General features: G+C 45.6%; 1 protein-coding gene across 3 annotated transcripts in view; it reads left to right on the top strand.

Annotated features, from left to right (window-relative positions):
• EXOC3 (exocyst complex component 3) overlaps nt 1–12,372 on the top strand; it is a 175,298-nt gene that overhangs the window by 89,667 nt on the left and 73,259 nt on the right. For all 3 annotated transcript variants that reach the window (XM_078687789.1, XM_078687790.1, XM_078687791.1), the window contains 2 exons: nt 2,468–2,578; nt 9,231–9,381. In XM_078687789.1, coding sequence (XP_078543915.1) covers nt 2,468–2,578; nt 9,231–9,381 — 262 coding nt within the window. The remainder of the gene's footprint in view (nt 1–2,467; nt 2,579–9,230; nt 9,382–12,372) is intronic.

Raw genomic sequence — 12,372 nt, 5'->3', positions numbered from 1 at the left:
TGTCCTTCTACAAACCCACCCGCCACCTAAGATCGTCCAATCAAGCCCTCGCCACAGTCCCGCGCATCCGAAAATCCACCATGGGTGGCAGATCCTTCTCCTTCCTGGCTGCCAAGACCTGGAACTCACTCCCCACTCACCTCCGCCTCACTCAAAACCACATCGCCTTCAGAAAAGAACTTAAAACCTGGCTATTCGACAAATAATGAACCCCTTCCCCAAGCGCCTTGAGACCCTCTGGGTGAGTAGCGCGCTATACAAATGCCCGAACTTGAACTTGAACTTGAACTTACCGTGTGGATCCTTCTCTGCCTGCCTATCTGCAAAATGGTCATTGTTTAAATCTTCGATCATTAGCTGTAACACTATTGTGAATGCTCACGTAATGTTTTATAGTTTATATTTATATTTATGTTCACTGAGTTCCACCCTGAGATCTACCAATTTGAGATTACTCACTGTTCCCAAAGCTAGCTATGTCTCGTATGGGTTTATCATAGCTCCTACAGGCTTATACTGGTTGACCAGACCCGATCTAAAATTTGATGTTGGCCTCTGCCTATACCCTCGCCTTGCTTGCCGCTTCCCTCGGAACAAAAGGAAATTTAGCTCTCTTGTGATTGGCAGGGCCCTGTGCCAATCAAGTCTCTCTATCCGCATCTGCTTTTCTAGTTTTTCGCTGTCACGAGAAACTGTCCAAGGCCATCACTGCCACAGATGCTGCTGTTGATGAAGAAGTGAGAATTCATGGATGGAGCTATACCTCACTGATGAGGTCTAACTAAGCTGAAACCCTTCGGGGTGTTTCTGGTGTTCCTGATTAGAGGAGGCCTGGCCTGGCAGTGGGGGCTGTAATTTTCCTATTGGAGCAAGACCAGGCCTGATTTGCATATACTCATTCCCATCGGTGCTCTGCAATAGGTCTCACATTACTGAAAGTTTGAACTATTGGCTTTACATTATTACTGGGAATGCCAATAGGTCAGACTTCCAGTAATGCAAAACCTATTGCATTGCAAATGCTTGTTTACTCTTGATCCTACCTCTGGGATCCCATGACATTCTTCAGCAGTCCAGTGGTCTGTATAAAAGGTTCTAAATGTTCCCCCTCCGGATAATGACATGGATGGTTGTTGCATTTGTGCATGAAGGGAGGGGCGAGGGTGTGAGAGTGAGATGTCCTGAGGTGACCAGAGCTGGCTAACCAAAATAATTAATGGGTGATGTCTGCTGGGAGGGTACCAAGACCTGAAAGACGGGACAGATGCACAATATTAACCAACCAGAGAAAAGAAATTTTAAAAATCAGGCCAACTACCCAACCAAAAGCAATGGGCGTGTCCAAAGTCCCCGATTTCCTATATACAGCATGCCTCGCAGGGCAGCGCATGCGCTGCCCAGGCTCAACCTAAAAACAAAAATCAATGGACGGTGATGTAGCCCAAGTAAGTACCAGTAGCTGCGTTTATAGAAAGCATTCCAGCAATAACTTGTTTGTCTTGCTTATGTTCTATAGTGGGCTGTTCAGTGTGGCCAGAGCATACATACTGTGCTGTATGGTTCTGTACGGTAGTATTATTTGGCCTATCATACAGTTTTGGTATCATATTGTGTGCAGTTTTGTTGATGGGGTGCTGTTGGTTTACTGTCAGTGTAGCACATTTCATGGTTTTGATGTGTTGGTTCTGGGAGTTTATATTAGCTTCAATGAACTGGGCTGTTAGTTGATATAGCATAACTACTACACCAGAGACTGTGCAAGCCTTAAAATTAGTAATGCACGGATACCAATGCAGTTGTTTAAGTAAGGATCAGAACTTTGATAAATACATAACACATACTTTGTACCTTACCCGTTCTTCCACATGAGGAGAGGCCTCATAGTTTCCCACAGTACCCTTATTCTCAGCTTCAGACTTTAATTGAACTTTCCTATTGATGGGAGCATTCTGTCGAAGGCATTTTGCTGCATGATTTGTGTATGCTTTTTTCGTGATTAATTCTGTTGCGGTGATGCTGAGCTATATGGAAGCTCTTGTTGTTCTAAATATTATGAGGCGTTTTGTCAAATATTTTCTGCAGGATGCTAGATAATGCAGTGTAAGCTTTGTAGGCAGTTAGTGCTCGACATTCTGTAAAGAGGTCCAGGGGATATTTATTTTAATACTCTTTTGTTAGTGTGTTTTACACTCTTTTTACAGACTGATACACACTTCACAATCCAAAAACGAACTGTAAGGCACACAAAGGAGGCGTAGAATTGCAGTTTTTCAAATTAACCACATTCTCAGGTGAGAGGCCAAAGCTGCTTTGGATATGTTGGTAGCCCACCTGCCCAGAAGTGATAAATCGAAATTATAGGATTACCTTGTTCTTGAAAAAAACGTTTCAGTTTTATCCAGGAGGAATTTTGTACTAAAGGGACTCAATTGCTCTAATCTTGTTTATTGTTATCTCCTCCTCATAGGTACAAAGAAGAAGCCCAGTTGTACAAAGAAGAGCATCTTAAAAATCGGCAGCTTCCTGCATTCTATGTTCAATACATGATTGCCATCATAAACAACTGCCAGACCTTTAAGTAAGGGATTGCTTTATCTCCAAGTTATGTGACTGTGGGATGTGGCTTAATCCCTTCCCATCTTCAAGCAGGTTATTTCACAACCAATCAGTATTCTTATTCTGCAACACTTTCTTCACCCCAGAGCCAAGCTAGGGCATTACATTAATTTCCTTTTCGCATCGCCACCACTCTGCTCCCATTTCTAGAATGTTCTCTGACACACATAAGACTTGGTCATGGAGCCACTGGCTGAAAAGTGCATGCTTTTAAATGTCAAAATGAGAACATTTGTCTCTCACACATGGCACAATTCTGTATTAAGCAAGCATGCTTTGTTGCTCGGTGATCTATAGCAATGTGTTTATTTTTCAAATTAAAGTAATCTGTGATTTAACATGTTCTTGTGGATTTTCTGCATTTCGTCTTAAAATTGTTTGTCATATTATTTTTGGAAGTGCTCATAAAAACATATGGTGGTGCTTAGTACCTAAACCTTGCAGAGTTTTTTTTGAAAACCTTTATTGACATCAAAAGGTGAGACAAGTCGAGGCCTACAACCAAGCCGGCCGGCTGCAATGTGCAAAATAATCAGGAGTCACCAGGCAAATATTACATAAACAATCAATACAAAGCAGAGGCCGTACAATCACAGAAGGGGAATAAAGATACAAGAACCAAAGGGCTAAGACACAGGAATAAAGAAGGCTTAATTTTATAATATGGGGAGAAGACATATGACAGGCTCACTTTCAATATGGAGGCATCCGATATCCCAAACCAACCTCAACATTAATAAGGGGGCAAAATATCGGGGGGACAACACAATGCAGTCAAGAAAATCAGGATACGTGAGACACAATCAGCCCCTGAGTATTATCCTCGTAACATGCTCGCCACCCAAGACACTACCAAGCCAGAACAGAGGGATCGGAAAAACAATGCAGCAAAACCAGCCCGCCATAATAACCTCTGGGACACAGGAAGGGAAAACAAAGGGGGGGGGACGAAGTGGGGAAGGGGAAGAGGAAGGGAAAGGAAAATGGAGGGAAGACAAAATAAAACAATAAAAAGAAAATAAGAAAATTTGAAAAACGAAAGGAAGAAGACACGCCGACACAGGCCCCCCGCGGCGGGAAGACAGGAGACAAAAGGAGTAGCGGCCCAAGTGGGGGTATGGCGATCGGGGAGAAGGACAGCCGAAATAGAGCAGGAGGATTAACGACGCCACACCCCCCACCCGAAACACACCATAGGAGGTCGGGACAGACGTGGCCTCACGAAAAAGAGATAGAAAAGGGCCATAGAACCAGAAGACAAACAAAAAATAGAGCCCAACCCACCCGTCCCACCCTGCACCCCTGTAGAAGGCTATGGCCCACCCTTCAAACAGCGTGCCTGTCGCCCTAAACCAGAACCCGAAATATAGCGAGAAGTAAGAAAGAAGAAAGAGACAAAAAGGCAAGAAAAGCGAAGAAAAGAAGACAGGAGGGAGGAGCAGAATAACCATAATAATCCGAACGGGCGGCCGCAGCCCTCCGCCCAACCAGACAAGCACAGTCAAAAACAGACCAGGACGACACCCCATCACGCGCCACAAAACAGTAGGAGAAGGGGACCTCCCACCTTTCTACGATGAAAAAACAATTATGCTACGGAATCGTATACCGGGAATCAAACGGAAGTTGTACATTTCACCCCCAACCCTTTCGAGCGATAAACCCCACCCACCACATGGCAATGTAAAACCACATACTAAATACGAAATCAGCATATAATCGAGTGGGATGGTGACTAGCATAGTTACTTGGGGGGTTGATAGATCCACAAGGGAGCAATAGTCCAAACAGAAAATATCGATGCATCAAATATCGCAGCACGAGTAATGAAAAACAGGAGTTCAGTTGCGCCACTGGAGCGGGCGAGGTGGCCCCAATTATAGACACAGGCAAAGTCATCGGAGCAGACACAGGAGGCAGTCCATCAATAGTTTCAGGCAACAATGTCGAACAGGGTCGCAGTACAGCATCCAAGTTCCCGGAGTCCGAACCTTGAAACGCAGGGCACCCCATAGTCACCGACACACTACACGATCTTCGATCCGTGGCGGAGACACTCAAGTCAATCGAGGGGGGCGAGGCAATGAAGTCTTCGATACAAGAGGGCGACAAGAGGAAATGGCCGCCCAAAATGGCGGCAGATCGTGGCGTCCCCACCGAGACGCCCAGGGCCAGGGAGGCGTGTAGGGATCTCAGGGCTTCCAGGACATCTCTGATCGTCGGCCCACGTCCCCCAGATCCGCTCCCCATACCAATAGGCAACACGGGCCCGCCGCCACCGGGTGATTCTCGTTTCAGAGGGTCGGCCGCCATTTCGTGAATCAGCCCAATCGCCGCTCACCAAGACCCCCGGAAAGAACAGTTCTCAAATGTAGGACTTTACAAGCTCCGGGGGTCCCAGCAAGGGCGGCCTCGATGCCAAAAGGATATCCGCCCAAGACGGGTCTCCGCCAGCACCAGCACCGGTGCCCCAATCAAGCGGAGTCCGGGCCCCGAGGACCAGGGCCGCCGGACAAAGCAGCGGCGGGGAGAGATCCCTTCACAGACTCAGGTCCCCGGGCCTCTCACCCACGTTGGCCGCGCGGCCACCCGGGCAGGCCCGGGTCAGGATCGCCGGGATCTTCGCACATCGGCTCCCAACACTGGTTCTCGCTCTCGGCCGGGGCCGAGAGCCGTCGGATCCCACCGGCCAGGTCCCGGTCCAAGTCTCGCAGAGGCCCCGATCTCTCAGAGGCCACAACTCCGGAGCCACTGCACACCGAGACCCCGGGGTCGGATGGTAAGTACAAACAAGCCGTTATGTTTCCAATGCCCCAAAAATGTGTCGTCCCCGGACAGGATAGAAGACAGGATAGGCAATCAGGACGGAGGGCTGCGGGAGCCGAGCTAAAGGGCGACCATTACGGCCGCGAGCTAGGCTCCTCCCCCCACCTTGCAGAGTTTTGATGTTGATTCATTTGTCGGTAAATTAACTTCCATCATAATCTCATTATATAAAGTCTACTTTCGTTTTGTTGAAAATTATACATGCTGTGACATCATTGGTGGTCTGTAAACCTTTTAAGTCTTACACAGACAAATAGGAGCTGAATATGCCATTTTAGAGGGGAAAAGGGTCTGAGGTGTAAATTGTTTGCACTGACATGTAAAGGATCTATCCGTGAATCTGCCTGCACAACTTAGCTTTATCCGGAGAACACAGAATCAGAAAGTGAACTCCTAAGAACAGCAGGACTGACACTTGCTAGCTAGTACAACAGTGCAGGTGTAAGTTGAGGGCTCTTTAGGTCTTGGTGTACAGTTTATTTGATTCACTGAGGGGCAATGATTGTCCTTGCTGGTGAAGGATGCCTGGAGTGATGGGTGGAATACAATCTACAAAAGGCTGTTTGTTCACAATCTGTACTAGAACTATTAAGATATTTGTGTTGAGGAGGTGAGATTTGGTTTCTTTGTGTCAAAAAGGGATTTCAAATGAAACCTGAGACTAATCAGTTCAGAGTACAAGGTACATTTTTAAATGTATTATTCACTCCCTTTTTTAGGTCTTGCCTGAACCAGCACATGTGCTGCTCTGGTGAGACATTTAGTGAGGGGGCTTCAGAAAATGCTATCAGCTTTTGGCAGCCTAGAACTTGCGGTTACGCACACAAGCTCATGTGCCTCGCTCCGCCTCTCCGTCTTGCGCTTTAACGCTCCTCCCCCTCCCCCACCACAGAGCGTGTCTTGGGGCACGCGTCTTTTTGTTGTTTGTTTTGCACAACTTCCCGCTTCTTGCCAGCACACTCACTCAAGCGCCTCTGAGAAGAGGACACCAGGCCAACCATTAGAAATCTCAACATGTTTCATGGATTTTGTCAATTGTGGGAAAAGAGTATTTCTTCTTTCTGCTCGAGTAAAGGTAGGCTCCTATATGACACTTTAATATGACTGTAGTGTAATAACAAAAGTAACATGGTGCGCCCCCCAGGGTACACAACCAGAGTGCTTCTGTTGTGCTCAAAGAATCCCTTATTAACAATTCAAAGCTGTGGTGCACGCTCAAATGTGGCAGCAATATTCCGTCAATACATCGTTAATGTGGTTTAGTTAACTCACATTTTGGTTATTACGTACTGAATCGCCAGATTTGTTACACAAAACAACTCTTACATTTGATAAAAATCAGTTTTAATATGTGCTTATTAAATACAAATCATACATTTTAAATATTGTCAAATTGAATAAAATCTAGAGTCCAAACATGATCCATTACGCATGCCTTGTCAGTTAGTCTAGACCCCTTTACTTGCCTAGTAGCCTTATGTTATGATTTTTGTTACTGACTCGTCTACTATTCTGCTGCAGACCAGAGGGGTCTTCACTGAAAGGGTCCTGATGTGTCTCCCAGCAATTAGTTTCTCTCTCTACCCCTCTCTAATTAGGGAGCCTCTTCTCTGTGATGTTTCAGAGGAGCTGAAATTCGGAAGCACCTTGTTTCCAACATCCAGCTGAAGCCCGTGTTTTAATTTCAAACATTCCGAAGCATTAGTTTGTATTTACAGGTAGGAAGGACCCTGTGAGTGTAGAAACCGGAGCTTTTAGCAGAGTCCTCTTGCAGAGAAGTTTTACCTCATATCTTCAGCCACTGATAACCTCTGTTCGCAAATTTGGGAAATTCCACTTCAGCGTATGCAGCGAACATCAAATGACATGACAATTTTGGACACAAAAATTATAATATTGTGTCCAGTCTGCACTAAAGAAGCAGGAATCTCACAATCCTTTCAAGTCCTTATTTTCGTCCCTCAAGCAAGTTATGCTAAGTGAAAACACTCAGTTCACTAACTCACACCGTAGTGATATACATGAGAACCTTTAATAGAACGTGACCATGAAATGCATATCAAAAAGCGATGCGCGTCACAAAATACGGCTAGGTTCTGGCAGTCCAGGGCTTACCCGGCTATTCTTTGCATGCTGATATGCTGCCTCTGTTATCCTTTGCATATGCATATGTTAGCAGCAGTGCTGATGACATCTCTGTTCACATTGACTCTCCATTCAATGGGACAAATGAGGTAGGAGAGATCAGCACCAGAAGCATATGTTGGGACTGCAGAAGTAGAATGAAAGAAAAGCAAGTCCACAGACTAGTGGAGCACAGGAAATGAAAACTATCAGTGGTGTATTAAAATCTCCGTGCTCACTCCTGGCTCTTTAAAAAGGTGGCAGCCAACATGAAAGAATGTACGATGCAAAAATAAAACAAACATTGGCAAAGCCAATAGGTCTCGCTTTTGGGACCTTACAAGTATTTAGTTATGCAGCACAATATCCTTGGTGCAACAACATCAACCGTTGCATGGCTAAACACTTCTAAGGTCCCAAAGGCGAGACCTATTGGCTATGCCAATGCTTGTTCTCCATGTACCCCTGTGTGAGCCTGCACCCTAACTGTCAACATATGCAGCTAACTGCAGTATCATAGCATCATGTTTGGAATCACTTTACAGCTGATTGTGGATTTGCACGATTTGCATTGTTTGTGGGATCTGAGTAAGTATTGGCAAAGCTGATAGGTCTAATTTGTGCCAACTTTTGTCTTTGTCTGGGCTTGTTTTCCCCTGAGATGGCTGCTGTGCATGTCATAGATAACCGTCTTTGAATTATATCTTTTTAAAAGCAAAAGAAAATGTATTCAAAGGTAGCTACTGCTCTTGAGTGCGTATGTTCAGCTGCAATCTTCAAATGATTTTTCCTAAAGCATAAAAAATCCAAACCAAGTTGGGCAAAACACCTGCATTCACCCTTGTGGACAATTTGGAGTAGTTTAAAATCCATTTAAAGATATCCATCCACAGATGCAGTCATATGTGGTAATGGCAAAGGTAGGGAGGTAAGGAAGTGGTAGGGAACAGGGATAGAGAAAGGGAGTAAAAATACTTCATAAAGGGCAATGCAGTTCAACTTCTAAACATCAGCAGCGGAGGATTGTTCATATTATTCAAGTGTGAAGATCCTTTTGATAAGTGACTTTCAAAATACGGGTGTGGTAATTGCACAATGCATTTTATGTTTTTTTCGCCATTTTCCCCCATTTAATTCCGAGTTTAGAACTCTACAAATGGTATAAGATCAGCAGTAAAGTATTACAACTCCTGTGGATGTCTAATGTTTACAGACCCATTTAATACATTTTGTTTATAAATATGGACAAAGGATTTGGGAGCCTGATTTAGAGAGGGACGTCAATCTGTACTTGTTCTAAAAAATTCTTTAATGATAATTGCCACCAGAGCATTCTCTGTCGGAGGAATTATCATGATTTCAACTCTAAATCCTCTGGCAGAGAAGCATCTTTGCTGGCAAAATATAGATGCAAAAAGCACTGACTCACAAGAATGATAACCAGAAAAGCTTCACAAAGGTCTTGAATGTAATCTACATCGATGTATTGTGTCCTGAACTGCAGGCTCAGCTTGGTACACTTCAAAATGTATAAATGAGTATCGTCTGTATTAAATGTTGTATTACACGCTTGTCTTATGCATGTTGTAGTTAAATATTGTAACATAGAGAACCCTGTCTTATGTTTTGAATGTTATATAATCTGATCCTTTTTTTTACTGCAGGGAGTCTATTGTTAGTTTAAAAAGGAAGTATCTGAAAAATGAGGTGGAAGAGGGAATTCAGGGTAACCAGTCTTCTATGGATGCCACATTGGATGCCATTGCCAAAGATGGTTGCTCTAGTCTACTCGAGGAAGTGTTCATGGATCTCGAGGTTAGAAACACTGAAGCCTTTCTTTTGTTAATTCCTGAATCTTGCAGACTCCTCTGTGTTTTTCTGTGTAAATACACTTCTACCTAAGAATTAGCTGTTTGAAAAATCTTTTGCTGTGGTTCTGGAGAGTTGCACTAGTTTCCTACTTAAAATTCTATTATATCAGAATTGTCACCTTACATAAGTTTCACATGGAACTGGTATTATTGTTTCTACTGTAATAAACCAAGAATGAATTACCTACTTTAAACATGGTCTCAGTTTATACTGTTTCAGAAGATGGCATACTTAAACCTTATTTATAGGCAAAGATTCCTCTGGCTGATCGTGTTTCGGGGAGTGGTTTAAATGAGGAGTGCAGTCTGACATCTGAACTGAACTGACTCTGGCTCAAAAAACTTATAGAAAGAACTCTTCAAGTAGTGTTCTGTGAATACATTAGAGAAACACTGTTTGGAGGTGACACACCACACATACGCTTGGACTTCTTTGTTACCTCTGCACCTGTTGTACTTTTAAGTCTTCTCTACAGCACTGTAGTGGCTGCAGAATAATTTGCTGCTTTCTTTATGAACCTTCACCCAACACTAGATGGAAGGAGTATGAAGAGCATGTGAATCTACTGCACTACATGCCACAAACGGATGCTTACAGGGTAAGTAACATAATGCTTATCTCAGTGGCGGCTGGTGCCTTATCAAAGTGGTGAGGCGTAGAAGTTAGGGGTGCATTTGGCTCTGCAAGTGAACCTGGCTGGCATAAGGAAGGAGCGGGCGAGCCTCTGCCCCTTAGAAAATGTTGATATAAAAAGGGGTTTATAGTGCATTGTAAGCTAATTCTGTCAAATAATTTGTTGAAAAAGTGACCACAGATAGGGTGCACATGACAACTGATTTGCCTCTTAGTTCATTAACGGCATTGTTGTAAGGGGGACGCTGAAGGCTTCTAGAAAGCTTATGTTTAAAGAAGATCATTTTTAATAAAGGCCACTCAATGCAGTAATAGACTTTTTCTTTAAAACCTACCTTACCGGGTCCTGCGCCGCCTCCACTCCTGACCGTGTCCCGCAATTTCCTGCTGCTTAAAACAGGAAGCAGACAGCCTGTCTCCGCTCCCCTAAGCCAATCACAATGCTGCAATGGGGAGGTCATTTTCTTTATGTAGGCTGCTTGCAGCCTACATAGAGAAAATGCAGAGTGCGCATCATGAGCGTCCGCAGGGGGGCAAGGAGGGGCACTTACCTCCCCCAGGAGCACCCTTCCTTGCCCCTCCGGCGGACACCCATGCTTAGTGTCTGTCAGTCACTGTCTTAGTTTGCTGCTCATCTTTTTATCCACTCTCAGGTGTGCATTGATGGGAGATTTATATATTTATAGTGTTCTGGCTTGTGGTGCTTGCATCAGGAATTGCCTTTTGTTAAAGGAGTAAGTTGTACTTCCAGGTTTCGGCGGCAGTCGTCTGTCTCTGACCTTTGTTGTTTTCATGACACCGCTGGTTTCTCCGGTGGCTGCTGTTTGTTCGTGATGGGTCTGGTTCTTGGCTCTAATGTAAGGCGCTGTTCGACTGCTTTGTTGTGCTAAGAAGTGTTTGTTTTTTCATTTTACAAAACCAGACTCCCTATGAAGCGTCTGCCTCTTGCTCTGGTGTTGTTTTTGTCCTCAGGCTGCTCCCTGCCCCTTCTCACCTCTCTGAGAGCCAGTGTCCCCTTTGACCCTCTACCTGCTGCCCACCCCGTCCTCTTCTGCCTGTTCACACCTTGGTGCTTTCACACTTAACGTCACCTCCAGCTCGCATTTTCAGAGAGGGCCCCAGACTCCCTATCACCGACATGAGGAGGAAGAAGAGAGCGGGGGACAGAGGAAGACTTGGTGGGGTCGGGGAGATGGATACGGTGGGGGGTGAGAGTGAAAGAAGGGCTGGGGGAGAAAGAGAGAGAGAAGCAGTGGGGAAAGAGAGACCGATAAATAGGGAGAGAACAAGTGGAGGGGGGTGGGAGGACCTGGGTGAGGGAGAGCAGCTTCAGAGAAGTGAGACCTGTTGTGAGAAAGTGCCATCTTTCTTTCCTTGGTATGCCCCCACTTTTTTTCTGAACTGCTGATGTGCTTTGACTGAGTGTGCCCTGGGTCCCTGCCAATCAGGTACCCAGGGCTAGTGTCCCTTCCCTAAAAAGAAAAAATATGCTGAACAAGCTACCCAATTGGCATCTCTGGCCACCTGTCAGCCCCTAATAAATGGTACCCAGGGCATGGTGGCCAGAGAAGACCCCTGAGGGCTGCAGCACTTATTGTGCCACCCTCAGGGTCCCTGTACCCTGGCACCCACACACTGCCCTTGCAGGCTGAGTGCCTAAGTACAGAACTAAAACTAGAGTCGACATGGCACACACCCCTGTGTGCCATGCCCACAGAACCCACTGCCCTGGCATACTTCAGTCACCCCTCTAGCTGGGTGCCCTATGCCAGAGGTGAGGGCACAGGTGCTTGAGCCCTGTGCCCCTACAGTACCCAGGGCCATTCCTGGGCACTGTAAGTGCAGTGTTGCCATTTAAGAGTATATGGTGCTGGGAGGTTGTCATTATGAACTCCACAGCGCCATAACGGATTCACTGAAGACTGACAAGTTTGGTACTAAATTTCTCAGCACATTAAACACGCAGTGATGCCAGTGTGGTATTTAATGTAAAATGCACGAATGCCCTCCAAAACCCGAACCTACAATCCACATCTGGGCTGAGTGGCTGCAGAGGCTGCCACACAGCAGGCATGTTGCTGGACCCCTCGGTGGAGAGCCCCCCGCTCTCCTGGGCCTACAACAATGCACATCCTGGGCGAGGTGCTATGTCTCCTCCCCCGGGATGGACAGGGGGAAGCTTCAAAGGCATACCGCCTCTGAGAGCTTCTCCAGACCATTTGCTGTACCCAGCAACTGTCCCCCCACCCGTTCTACTCCCACTCTGGGGGGAAGCCTGGCGGGAAAAACTACGTCAGGAAG

Source organism: Lissotriton helveticus, chromosome 4_1 (assembly GCF_964261635.1).
Source record: "Lissotriton helveticus chromosome 4_1, aLisHel1.1, whole genome shotgun sequence".
NCBI classification, from domain to species: Eukaryota; Metazoa; Chordata; class Amphibia; order Caudata; family Salamandridae; genus Lissotriton; species Lissotriton helveticus.
The sequence above is the reverse complement of the archived record's forward strand: the minus strand, read 5'-3'. Positions and strand labels throughout refer to the sequence as shown.